This window comes from Saccostrea cucullata, unplaced genomic scaffold (assembly GCF_032062105.1).
Source record: "Saccostrea cucullata isolate Sc308-1 unplaced genomic scaffold, CSIRO_AGI_Scuc_v1 ctg14507, whole genome shotgun sequence".
Taxonomy (NCBI): domain Eukaryota; kingdom Metazoa; phylum Mollusca; class Bivalvia; order Ostreida; family Ostreidae; genus Saccostrea; species Saccostrea cuccullata.
Window position 1 is genome coordinate 1 of NW_026919331.1, and position 14,662 is coordinate 14,662.

Below are 14,662 nucleotides of genomic sequence, written 5' to 3' on the forward strand. Positions count from 1 at the left end.
TCTGAGTAGAATGAATTACCGGTATCCAAATTATTATAGATAAAGTATACTTCTATCATTACATCTCATTTCTTTTAGGGGTGTTTTTTTCCCCTTAATTTTATATCTCCATGTTATTTTGTTTGATTCTTTGGTTTCAATCCTAAGAATTTAACAAGATTATTTAATGCGACATAGGGTTGATACGTGTTCTTTCAATATATTTTATTGGCTTTCAAGGTTGGACAATGATTTTATTAAGAATTATGAAAGTGTGGGGATATTTTTGAACCAGAAGGATCAAAACAGATGTGAGCGGTCAGTAGGGGATGCTTACTCCTCCTAGGCACCTGATCCCACCTCTGGGATTTCCAGCTGTCCGTGTTTATGCCCTCATACAGACCTGTATTGTTTGGGGACTTCTTTCGGATCAATCATTGTTCGTTATCTTAGCCTTTTTCATTATTAGAATTAAGCACTATAATTCACGCAAGACGTTACATGTTTACTAGCTGCAGAACTGTAGCTCTCTGCTTGAGAAAATTCGGACAGATCTATAAAGCAGAGAGCTACAGATCCATGCGTTATAAAAACCTTGATTTACGCAGACGATTTTTTGTCGCTCACATGGGTATTTTTCGCATTTTACACTTTCCCCAGCTTTGAAAATAATTTTAAATGGTATTTAATAATTAATCATGCATTCAACTTCAATTCCTGATCATTGACTTGCCTCTCATCGCTAACAAATGGTTTGTGGTTACGGACGTCGAAATGGAACTTTTTCACAGCGACATTACAAAACTGTATACAAGACTGTTTTGGACCGTTAAAAGGTTAACAAAGTATCAAATATAAGAGTTTAATATATGAATTATTAAAGGATACCATTCTTAAAGCCAGAGAAAGCTTAAACTACACGAAAAAAAATACCTAAAGTAGCGATAAAAAATCGTCGGCGTAAATCGAAGGTTTTTACAACGCTTGGATCTGTAGTTCTCTGCTTTATCTGTCTGAATTTTCTCAAGCAGAGAGCTACAGTTCTGTAGCTAGTGATTATTTTTATATATTTTTTTCTTTCTCATGTACCATGATAAGTTGAATAAAGAATATAAAACGCATTTATTGATATCCTTAGTATTTATTTCTTTTTTGAGTATTTTCAAAAAATTACTTCGAATTCTTACCATAAACTTCAATGCACTTTTGCCTTAAATTGCTTTCTCACATTAAATGAGGTACACATTAGAACACTTGTTTTCCATGACTGCTTATAGACCTGACGACAGTTTCGAGTTTAATGGGATTTATTGAATTTTTGTAATGTTGGCCATGTATCAACATTGCATGTTAGATATTTTAAATCGAATTAAAGTTCACAGAAAGATACTTCTTTTTTTCATGACAATTTTAGTTCATATGAATACAAAAATAGATCTGCTAATACGGGGCAAAATTAGTGCCTTTGGGAACTCCAACAGATCGATGGAAGACTTGGTCTGCGAAAACAACCTACATCAGTTGTCAATGCTAAACTCAAGCATCTTTTTTTATATCATTTTCAAAGTGATTTCCAACAGGCGTCATTGTCGTTGTGTTTGTTTTTTGTTCATAGTCTAGCAAGCTTGATCTTAAAATGAAATCAATCAAAATGAACTTAGTTCAAATGAAGTTCCATATACATAGAGACAATTTCTTTTTCTTTTTCCATTTTTGGTCTACAGTTTTAATTTTGGACTCATATACTAGGAATATCATATCTTTAGCAGAATTGTGCCACTGAATTAAAGGGAACCCTTTTTAGGTGCGCATGATGCAGCTTCCTCGATGATGTGTAAGCTGTTTGTCAACATCTGAAACCCATATTTCGGGGTAGGTAAGTTTACTCTCAATTTTCTTTCTTAAAAGCCGCATAAGGGGTAATTTTCTGATCTCAAATTTTTGTCTAAGCATTAATCTTTATTTTCTATTTCCTGACTTATCTTCTGAGAGTCTAGTTAATTAATTAATTTAATCAAAGCTATATAGTAACATACAGTGAAATTATTTCCTCGTGTGAGACCTTAAACGTTCCTCAAATGTCTTTTTTCCAAGTCTTTGAGTTTCCATTTTTGCAATCAAGAAACCTCTGATAAAGTATCCGTTTGCTTCTTCGTAAAATAAAACACAAGAATGGTTTGCTACCTTTGTGACGCCAGTATATTATGACGCATAGTATTATGACGTCATCAAAACTCCCAAAACTAATGCAGGTGAAGCTACGACTGAAGTATACGCGTAATAAAAAGTGTCACGTACTGTACATCTACAATTTTATTAATCACAAAACGTTTATCTAAAGACACATCTTCATTTTATTATATACTTTTATCCAAAAGATTATGTTTTCAGTTTAGCGTGACTTGTATTTATAAATGAAAACAAGCTTTTTCTGCATGTGTGGATCTAGAAGGGGGTTCGGGTTCTGACCCCCCCCCCCTCCACCTTCCACTATAATGTTGCCGTGTTTTTAATAAAAAGACCTTAGACCATCCCCACATGGTTTCACGTCTGTTCTGAGACACGGATGTTAGGACAAAACTTCTTTCAGTACATGAACCTTTTTTTTCAAAACCGCATTGGCATGTAATAAAACAACAATAGCAGTAGATTTACATTGTAGTCGGAACCCATTATTTAACATCACTACATTCATTGCTACAGGTATTTGCATCTATCGTTGTTATTGTCTTATCTATTTTTTTCTATAGTTCATTCTGCGTTGGTCTGAATTTATCCGATCCTGAAAATTCAGGCCATTCGGAACCGCCTCTTAAGAGCCAAAGTTGCCCAAAAAGTTCAGTGTTCTGCCTGTCCACAAACGTGACAAAGGTTTTAGTCGACTGGTCTAAGTTGATCATATTGGTAATTGTCATGTTTAGGCACTGTGTCTACATTGTAATTAGTAATGGATATGGACATAATGCGAATTTCTCTATTTTTGTTCTTCTTTCACGGCCGTAGGAACGTTACTCTGTTACTTATATATATATATATATATATATATAAAAAAGAAATAGAAATATTGCATGCAAATCAACATAAGGCCTAACACTTTTAAACTGTTGAAATAACTTGAGATTCAGCATGTTTCTAATTCTTTTTCATATACTCCATGAAATGGTTTCAATAAATGTTGCAATGAAAAGTGTTGCCATGGTTACCAAATAGAGTTGTTAAATTATGAAACATATGGAGATACGAACAGCATTCAAGATCAAAAGTCCATAAAACAATACAAAATAGGATTACAGCAAACACGGACCTCCAAAACATCAGAGGTGGGATCAGGTGCCATGGAGGAGTGAGCATACCCTGCCCACCGGTCACAACCACCGTGTGCTCCTTGTCATAAAATTCTTTCAAAATGCATCTCCATCCTCAAGGCTCATGCAGGTAATTAACTTACCTGTAGTACAATATATTATAGGCCTACATTGTATATATAGACGATATAAAGACATATAATTCAGTTTTCTTTTTTTTCAATGAACAGTGTTTCCATGGATACAATGTACAAAAAAAAATCATTAAAATACTCTCTAAAACAAACACCTCCTACAGTTATGGTCTGATCATAGTGCTTGCCCCAAAGTGTCACACTGTAAAACATATTACTACTGTTTGATATTAAGGGAAAGCACAGAACTTTGAGCACAAGTAGACCTCACTAATACATAAGTCTGATTTGGGGGTTTTAATTTAGATCAAGATAGTTGCCATGGTTACTTACATAGAATTTTTTTCTCTGAAATATCTACTCATGCTGTATATCATTTTTTGGTCTGTTTTCTTTTTATATTTAACTTGGCACACATGCAGTTAAAATAAAGATACATCTCAGTGATTTAGATGTTCAGTGTTGCCATGGTTACTAAAATATCTGTATAATACTTTCAACACACTAGCTACTGCCTCTTTAGTTTAGGTCTGATTTCTATATTACCTGGCACACTAGAAGACTGCTCTAAGATATAAAGTCTAAAATAAAAACCAGGTTTTTCATTTTAATGAATGATATTGCCGTGGTCACAAAAAATAATATTTTTCCTTAGAGAATGGGCTATAAGTAAAATCCCAACCAGAAAGCACTGAACTTTATCAGCAAAATAAGCAAGCAAACAAACAATTTATATACTGAATAGCCTTCAAATCCCTACATGGCTGGGAAGAAAATGTGTAATTTAATCCATCCCACTCATTATCAAATTGCAGGGACAACCTACATACACCTTAGAATAAAAAAAATGACAAACTTCAGAACCATGCCAAGCTACTTTCCCGATTTCTGCCCGCACATAGAACCCTGTGAACTGTTACTCATACTAATGGCAAGTGTTTTAATGTCATATGACACATTAAACAATTCTAATGGTGAAAATTCCAGTATCCATAGAATAAGTAATCTTTCAGCGTTATTTTGCATTTAAGTCTCATATCAGTGCAATAATTCTGCTTGTCAATGATTGCATGTAGTCTACCATTTTGACAAGTAATTTCTGCAATTCCAGTTTTCTAAAGTGATGACTATTGTCTGATAAAATTCATACTGTATACATGTCTTACAGGTCCTAAAGATTCAATTGTTTTTAATATTGGAAAGGTTAGAGAAGTTTGTTTGATATATTTTGGGGAGAAAAATTGGGCTTATCTTTGAAAATCAATTGAGAGGTCTTGTAAATAAAGTGAACTAAATCAGAACTGCAAACAAACTTCTTTAGCTTTTAAAAATGTTGTTTAAAATTTAGACATGTTAGATCTTGGTAAAATGAATAACAAATTAGGTACATGTAATTTATGAAGAGTTTGATTATTTAGGTGAGCGTTGTCCTGTATGTCATTTCTATTGCAAAGAGAGGAACACTTTCGAACAAACGGACAAGGACAAAACTATCACAACAGAGGGATACCAACACAGAGAAAGGGGACCATCACACAACAGCACAGCATTTTACTACAAGTATGGATTGTGAAAAATTCAGTCGCTTACTCCAGTCTGAAAATTTGGGAGAATTTGCAGATTCTCTGTTTAAGACTGATGATTGTCAAAGCAAGGAGGAGGATGCTTCCAAGAATTCACCAAAACCCAGAATGGAGACTTCGAGACTCAAAGGGAAATGTAAACAAACGCAGACCTTGTCAGAAATGACTGACCAGCAGTTAGAGCAGTACAAACATTCACCCGAGACGGAGCTGGCAGATCTAGTATGTAGTGCCTGCAAGACAGACAACTCCTCAGAGCTCAAGGATTATTTAGAGGTATTACACACCTACGTATAATCATTTCAGCTTTAAAATTCCCTATCTTACCTCAATTGCAAAAATATTAGATTTTGAAAAATTCAGGGCTAGAAGGGCTATTAACAACAGTTACAAGGACTAATTTGCTGTGGGTGGCAATACTCTCCTGATCTTTCAATATTTTTTTTATTTGGAGAGCTTGCAGTTCTGTAGCTATGAAGCAATACATGCGTAAGGCAAATATATATTGTAGCCTGGCTGTTGTGGCTTTCTATTTTGTAATCTGTGAAGATGATATATTTATAAGTTGTGGCTATATTTATACCCCCCGCAAACAAAGTTTGGGGGGGGGGGGGGGTATATAGGAATCACCTTGTCCGTCTGTCTAGCTCTCCGCCTGTCTGTGCAAACGTGTCCGGTCCATATCTTTCTTACGGAGGGACATTAGAATCTACTACTCCACACAAAGATTGCCCATGACCGAAGGGTGTGTTATTACCTTGACTCAAGGTCATTTCGGGAAGTTCAAGGTCACTGGAAGAAAAAGTTCATAATTCGTGTCCGGTCTTCATCTTTCTTATGGATAAACTTGGTAGGTTCTCATTTCACGCAAAGATTGCCCATGACCTAAGGGTGTGTTATGACCTTGACCCAAGGTCATTTGGGGAACTTCAAGGTCACTGGACTAAGTGATTTGTGTCCGGTCCATATCTTTCTTATGGATAAGTTTGGTAGGTTCTCATTTCACACAAAGATTGTCTTGACCCAAGGGTTGTCATGACCTTGACCCAAGGTCATTTGGGGAACTTCAAGGTCACTGGAAGAAAAATTTCATAATTCATGTGTGATACATATCTTTATTATGGAAAAACTTACTTCTGAAAAACCCAGCGGGGGGTATTTTGTCCCGTTTGGACAGTTCTAGTTTATAGATTGTGATGATGTTTTGTAGGTTGTGATAGCTGTTGACCCTTCAGTGATTAACGAAACAGACAGTGCGGGGATGACGGCCCTTCATTTCGCTGTGTCCTGTAAACATGTAAGGATTTCTATTTTTATGCCTTAAAATTCAAACAATAAGTAATGAACTATGAAAAATAAAGTGAGGTTTGTTTTATCATATCATTTTGCAAAATGTGAACTGAAATTCTTGCTTACAAATTGTATATTAAGTCAATTTTTGTGCTGCCTACTGAATACCCATCTTCACTAGCCAAGGGTTTCTGATCCAAATTCTACTCAGACTATATTTTGGAATCAGAGACCCTTGGCTAGGGAAGATGCTGAATACCATGTATCTTGTACTGTAAAATCCATGATCCCTTAGATTTACACAAATGCAGTATATAGGGCAAGTTTTTACAATAAGTTATATAGTAGTAATTGATGTACTTTAGCTGCATGTAGTAAGCATGCTGATGAAATACGGTGCTGATATAAGAATCCCTGATGGACTTGGGTTCACTCCCTTGTTTCTGACCACAGGTATATATCGTTAATTGCATTTCTGTTAATTGCATGTCATTGATAACTTTTTGATTTCTTAATAGGAATTGTTAAATGGTGTTTTTAAGACTTTTTTTTAAGTCTTATCATTAAGGCAGTTTGATACTTGTTTCAGTGATTTGAATTTTATGCCACAAATCGGTTGCTTCAGTAAAAGCACCCGTTACCAATTTTACTTTGTTAAACAAGTTTTATGCATTTTATTTTTGTTTCAGGAGGTTATGTTTATACTAAACATTCATTAGTACTAACAGCTAATAGGTGGAGGAAAATAGGTCAGTTCAAGTAATTTTTGCAATTTCTAGATTATGATCAAATGTTCATTGAGTATGGTATTTTGAAAATCCTTAAAATCAGAATTTTCCTCAAGTAGTTTTCATTTGCTTAACTTTTTTTACTCAGCTGAGGTATTTTTTCCAGAGGGTTATAATTCTGTGGAATCACACTTTTCTAATCAATCTGTGAATAGAAAATTATGTGGATTTCTTCAATTAAAAGTAGTTGTATACAGTGCTCATCAATTTTATTTGAGCAAGAGCAGACAATTGGTCATTGGTCTTTCTTTTATTTAATTTTACAGGGCGTTATCCATGTGAAAAAGTGACTGAGTTTCTGCTAAAGAGCTGTGAAGTTTCCGATGTTAACCACCAGACCAAAACGGGGGCCACTCCCCTCCACGGGGCTGCTCTACAGGGAAATCTGGGTCAGTATCCCCGTGGTATAATAGCTGATCTCTTGTTTAGGTTAAATAAGAAGAATGTACTTAGTGTAATAATATGATGTATCATCACTGAATGGGGCAGCTCTACAGTGAAATCAGGGTCAGTATCCTTCTGATATGATAGCCACTGTCATGTTTTGGCTAAATGAAAATGGAACTGTGATACATGTATCAACATTGAAAAATATTTCCACAGAATCGAACTTCAAATTAATTGAAATACATTTGCACATACTAGACATGTTGCAGTAAAACTTGTTTATAACAAAGTTACTTGGACCTATGAAATTACTAAGCTATATCCATAATTTGTTATATCCGTAAAAGGAATTTGTTAAATTTATATAGCTGGGAATCCAAGATAAATTTGCTATATCCGTGAATTTGCAATATCCATGTTTTTACTAATTGAGTTTTACTGTATCATTGCATAAAAAATTTTAAGTACATTGTGATAACAGGTTGCATGATTTCAGTCAATGTTTCAATTTATCACTAATTCTTAATATGAAAATAAATTGTGATATCAGGTTGTATCAAGTTGCTGCTGGAACATGGAGCTGACCCTAAACTGGAGGATGAAGATGGCACCACAGCCCTGGAACTGGCCAAGGATAGTGCAACAAAAGCAGTCCTACACATGTACCTAATCCAGTCAGATATCAAACGGGACACAGTCGGTAAGAACACATGTACTTAATCCAGTCAGATATCAAACGGGACACTGTCGGTAAGAACTGGTGTACCTAATCCAGTCAGATATCAATCAGGATACTGTCGGTAAGAACTGGTGTATCTAATTCAGTCAGATATCAAACAGGATACTGTCAGTAAGAACACTCCAGTCTGATATTAAACGGGATACTGTTAGTAAGAACACAAGTACTGAATCCAGTCAGATATCAATGAGGATACTGTTAGTAAGAGTAATCCAGTCCGATATCAAACATGGATACTGTAAGTAAGAGCACATGTACTTAATCCAGTCAGATATTAAACCGGATACTGTCAGTAGGAACTCATACATTTAATCCAGTCAGATATAAAACTCTAGCTCTTAACCCATTCAGACACCAAACAGGATACTGTTGTGTATGTAAGAACTTGTGCAATTAATCCATTCAGATATCAAACAGAATACTGTTAGTAAGAACACTCTATTCAGATATCAAACAGGATACTGTTAGCAAGAACACATGTACTTAATCCAGTCAAATATCAAACGGGATACTGTCAGTAAGAACTCTAGCTCTTCACCCATTCAGATATCAAACAGGATACTGTTGTGTATGTAAGAACTTGTGCAATTAATCCAGTCAGATATCAAACACAGATTCTGTTGATAAGAACTCGAGCAATTAACCTGCTTAATCCAGACAGATATCAAATGGGATACTTGTAAGAAGTCATGCACTTCAATCTTCATCTTCTAAGATATCAATTAGGACACTATTTATTAGAAATAAAGCACTTCATCCAGTTAGATATCAATTGGGAAATCATTTTCAAGAAAAGAGTTCTGCACTTCATCCATGCAGTTAGAATACCTGGTTGTTTTTGGCAAAGAATTGAGTGAATTGAGAAAAGGTTGCATTCTGCAAATATTTATTTCCTGACAAATTAAAGTTTGTTTAAGGTTGTATGTCTGTAGATGTAAAAACTGTAAAAGTTTGTTTCTTTCAATTCTTGCATATTTCAGATACCTTAATTTTTAACCTGTAACATGATAAATACAGTAAAATATATTGATACTGTTGAATTTTGTTGAAGATGCTGTATGTGTGCAATGTAAACAAATTCCAAAGGAAGGTCTAAAGCGCTGTGGGGCGTGTCATGTGACCATGTACTGTGGCAAGGCGTGTCAGGTTCGTCATTGGCGGGAGGGCGGACACAAGAGAAACTGTCCAGGTCAGTCAAAGTCTGATTATAGGAAAGCTCAAGTACTGTACAGCAGGAAGTAAATGGGGGGAGGGGACTTTGCTGTATTTTAAATACTTGTAGTTAATTCAGTATGAGCCTATTCACTGTAACTGTGTTTCACTGTAATCAGCTTTCTTTGCTCTCTAGTCAGTACAATATATTTGAAGCCGAGTGTTAATGTATTTTACAATGTAAGCTTGGTGTATTCTAGACTGTAAAGATAAATACGTACTGGATATGATATAAATACTCATCTTTTGGACAGGATCTGTGATTGCCAGACCATTCCGTGTGGGGGAGGACCCAAGTCAAAACTGTGTTCAGGTGTCATTTTACAGGGTCATGGGGTCAAACAAACCAAATGTCAAGGTCTTCAAAAGGACAGCAAAGGATGCTATCCAGAAAATGAAATTCATAGAGAAGAAGAGATTTGTGGTCAAAGTTCAGCTGCCTTTAAATGCAGTGGGTAAGGCAAAGTTTTGTTTCACAGTGAAAATAATGCAGAATTACACATTTAAATTTTGATTTAACAAAGCTTAAATTCCTCCATTACATTTCTTTAAACAAATACAATGTAGTATTTAATAAAATCCTTTCTAGATTTCAGTATTTTTAAGCTGTTTACATTATACTAGAAAATGACCCAGACCTATACTTTTTTATAGCAGTAGTTGCTAAGGAAAATTTTAATTAATAATTTTGAAATTCACAGTATTTGATGTAACCAATGGCATGCCTGCAATCAGTTGTTATTAAAGCACTTCCTTTTCAAGTTTCATTAGACCATTTTAGTACATATATTTTGATGATGACTCCCTCTCAAAAATCAAACACAGAATTAACTTGTTTGTAAGATTTTGAAACTGTTCGTCATTGAATAATTACAAGTGTACTTTGATCCCTTTAAAATAAAATGTCTTTAACTTTGAGTAGGTAGCTAGAGAGTGAAAGAGACACTGTGATGCACAAAGGGGAAAATAGACAAATGTAGAATTTTTGCGTGACCCGTGTATATTTTGTTCAATTTCCAAAAGTATTAGGTTTCAGAAAATTACAGGTTTCAGAACCTTAAAATTCTATTTTTATGGAGAAAAATAAAAGTCAAAATAATTTCAGTATGCCCAACAACGAAATTATTGCTATATACTTCTTCCTCCCTATTGTACACATGTGCAGAAAAGTTGAATAAGTTACCATAGTCACCATGGTCTAAAGTATCCACGAATGAATGTTAGTAGACCAAATATTTTGATGAATCTCATAAAAAGTTGTTTGAACATATTCTCACCTTTGCATGCTCCAGTTGAATGTTGTTTACAAGTTTGAACTAAAGATAAAAGTGGCCTGACCTTGACATACACGAAACAACAAAACAGTAGATACATGCAACCTTTGTTTTTCCGGCACATATATTGTGCAGTCTTTTCTTGCAGTTAAATTGTCATATCTTAGCTACATACTCATAATTTTCATAAGTTTTTCTCTGTATGCTACAGATATCTTAAAAGAAAGACGTGATTTTGACTCATTGTGTCCTTTTAATAGGATTAAAAAATGTCATTGAAAATTGAAGATGGAATATGCTGCAATAACATGATTTTGATAATCTAATTAACACTTTGCTTCAAATTTTTGCAAAAATACCTGTTGCATTTATCCAAATTATCACACAAGCAAAGAGTTGGATCACATAATAGAACCAAAAAATGAGATAATAAAATCATACAAACTTTGTTCTACTTTTTCAGGTAACAGTGAGATGATGGTTTACAATGCTGACAGAACTGTTGAAGGATATGTCTATCCTAATGAACCAGGTATATATCTAATACTGTGCATTTAATAGAGATTTTAATTGAGACATTGATTTTTTTACACCAAATTTGACCATTGACACGTATGTTGAGTTTAGAGATACATCTCAAAATTTATTTTTGAGACACCTTGACAAGATTTAATACTTTAAAATTTACTCTTTATTAATAAGACAAAATTTTCATGAATTATGGTACTTTGTTTTATATAATCTTTAGGAATTAGTGGAATACTAATATATACATGAGAATATTTTTATGAGCACACTATCTCTCCTAATTATGCAAATGAACTTTTTGCAAATAAAAAATTATTAATTTAAGTACAGTATTCCTCTTTTTTTTTAAATTACATATGTAACACAGTTCTCATCTTAAATTAAATTGAAGACAGTAACTAAGAAGAAATCCAAATGTTGTGAAACTTAATATGTAGACTATAACCTTGAACTTATGGAGTTAAGTGATTCAATATAAGAGTTGTACAAGAGCTGTTTAATTATGTAAATAATGTTTTTGTTTAATCAGAATAGATATTGGAATATGTAGAGTTCATATAACTACAATCTCATCAGAATTATGTTGGTTGGTCATTTCATTAAAGTCATTTTTTACCAATTTCATATACAGGGTATTTAAACCTGCAGAAAAAGATTCAGGTAGATGGATATCGTGGAATTAAGGCGTTTTTCTGGGCAGAACTGACAGATAAAAATGACGGCACGTTCCGCATCTTTGGTGGAAAATGTGCTCCCTACCAGACTTGGTGAAACAATGGCTAAGGGGAGTAATACTCCTTGTTGACCAGGGAAAGGCAAAATATTAAAACTTGTATTATCAATATTTAGACTTCAACTAAAGGTGATCTGCTTCATGCTCACAGTGTTATGTCAATTTTGGAGGTCAAAATTATAGTAGTGAAACTAGTGATTAAGAATGAAAGCAAAAATTGGTAGTGACTAAGATGGAAAGTAATCATTCATTGTACTAAAGTTATAGTATTTAGTTATTATAATCCTTTTGAACTAATAGTGAAAGATCTTGAGTTAAATGAAAAAAAAATTAAATGGTGTGTAATTGAAAAGTAGCTTGATATACTGTATACAGGGATATTTTCGCCCATGTTTTTTTTTTTCGCCCTTTTGCAGTTGCAAACAATTTTGCCCCGTTTTAAATTCGCCTTGTCATAGTTTTGTTTAATGCCCTGTTCACACGGAGAATTTAATTAATGCGAAGTAAACTTATGCGAATCGAACTAATTCGAATTAAATTGCGTTCACACGACAGCTAATGCGAAGTAAACTAATGCGAATTAAAATTTTACTTCTGCAGCCTGGCGTCAGCACGGCTATTATGACGTCATTTGCAAATCACGTCACCTTATGCAGAAGCACATCCATTTGACATAATGGCAAAGTGTCTGTATACACAAATTTAATAATTAACACAATTTTTCTTAGTTTTTCACTCAAAAATAGCACAAGTACCTATAGCTGAACACCGACAAGTGGCATTTGACTGAATTTTGCCATTACGCACGCGTCAAACTTTAATTCGAATTAGCTTCGCTTAGCGTTCACACGGAGCTAATGCGAAGTAATTTAATGCGCAGTAAACTAATTCGAATTAAACTACGTGTAATTCGCATTAAATTCTCCGTGTGAACGCTAAGCGAAGCTAATTCGCAATAACTTTACGTTTAATTTGAATTAAACTCTCCGTGTGAACAGGGCATTAGAAATTCTACTGTGTAATTTGAATTCGCCCCATTTTAAATTCGCCCAATCAAGAAGAGGGTGAAGGGGGCGAAAATAAAACGGGGCGAAATTTTCCCTGTATACAGTAATTTAAAAAGAATGTGACTGGTCTGAATGATGCATATTTTGGAAATTATTGTTTGAATAGTGCAAAGTAGCAGATTGTAGAGCAGTGCTTTATTTTTTACTCTGATTTTTTCTTATTTATTTCTATTACAAAGTTCTAGATCATATCTTTTTTTTATGCTTATTTATAAGAATCATTTAATTTAATGTAAGGATTACTATTGTAATTTTTTTCCCATAATTATTTATTTGTAACATTTTTTATGATTGTTGATTTTTTTTCTATAAACTTAAAAAAGATTTGTTAATACAAATAGCCCATAAATAATGGGTATGGCTTATCAAAGTTATATTTTTTAAGCAGAATTGAATTCTGTGCGCATTTGTTTCTTCCCACTTTCTAAGATAAAACTTAATAAAGTCTTGTTGAAAAAATATTGAGTTTGTATTTTTTTTTTAGAGTTAAAAGTCAATTATCCTGGTATACATGTACAGTGAAAACTGTGTAATCCAACACCTGAATAATCCGACACACTGTTAATTCCGACGTTAAATTTCTTTCCCATTTCAGTATTTTCATTGTTTTTAACACTGAGCAATCCGACACCCTGTCTATTCCGACACAAAATTCGTCTCCCAGTGCATGTCAGATTAGACAGGTTTCCCTGTATCAATACAATAAAGTTTGCATTCTGATGACAGTTAGGCCCTGCATCCAAATGTTTGCTCTACATTTGAGGAGAAGGAGTTGAATTCTACATCAGGATGTTGAGACTGGTCCTGTGGATGAAATTATATATAAACTGAGGTCCCATGTCACAGTAAATGCTGACATGAAAAAACTGTCTTCACTGCTTCATGGCCCTGAGTGCCAATTTAAGGTGCAATTTTTAATTTGCAGCTCTCCATGGCATGTGGTGACATCTCCATATGTGTGAAAAATTCTTGTGAGGGACATTAAAACAACAAAATGTGAGTTTCCAATGATTATCATTTGTGTTTATTACATATTTGAAAGATGGAATACTAAATTCATAAAGGTGAAGTACAGCTTGAGTATTTTGTCAGAAAAGTCAACGAGGAAAAGTTGAAGTGATCAATTCGTTCATCACTTTCACATGATGTGATACATAAGAACTGTAAAAAAAAATTCAGTCCACTGAGTTTTGTTAAAAAAAAAAACAGGAACAGAGCCTATTCAGGGCAAAAACTAACTCATCTTAAAGTGGAAAAATTGCTTCCTTTGACTGATACATGAAACAAAGAGTCTATTACAAGGAGTCATGATAATTTGTAGAAATAAACATGGTCAAGTTCTTTCATTTATGTTAGCTGGGTGACTAGAATCAATTCCATTTAGAGATTCTGGAGACCAGGTAGGTTAAATTTTGACAATAACCTTGAACTGCTTGACCCCAGAGGGATTCTTTAATAAAATAATTCCAATTTATAGTGTAATGAACAATGCTATGAATTTGGACTGATGGATTGTTTTTATTTTTGGAGGGTCATATTTTCCAAAGTTGATAAGATACATATACACTTGAATCAAGCCTCTGTCCTCTCAAACTTTGCCTCAGGAAAATGATACCTTCTCTTGAAACCATCACGTGGTAAAT

The 14,662-nt window shown here is 34.0% G+C and overlaps 1 protein-coding gene across 1 annotated transcript; it reads left to right on the forward strand.

Annotated features, from left to right (window-relative positions):
• Nucleotides 1-2,766: 2,766 nt before the first annotated feature.
• LOC134229554 (ankyrin repeat family A protein 2-like) lies at nucleotides 2,767-12,285 on the forward strand. The gene is made up of 10 exons (XM_062711302.1): nucleotides 2,767-2,883; nucleotides 4,837-5,277; nucleotides 6,212-6,298; nucleotides 6,657-6,744; nucleotides 7,346-7,468; nucleotides 8,017-8,166; nucleotides 9,257-9,394; nucleotides 9,672-9,872; nucleotides 11,155-11,223; nucleotides 11,851-12,285. Exons 2-10 carry the CDS (start codon nucleotides 4,981-4,983, stop codon nucleotides 11,988-11,990), a joined length of 1,293 nt encoding a protein of 430 aa, XP_062567286.1. The 5' UTR covers nucleotides 2,767-2,883; nucleotides 4,837-4,980; the 3' UTR covers nucleotides 11,991-12,285.
• The last annotated feature ends 2,377 nt before the right edge of the window (nucleotides 12,286-14,662 follow it).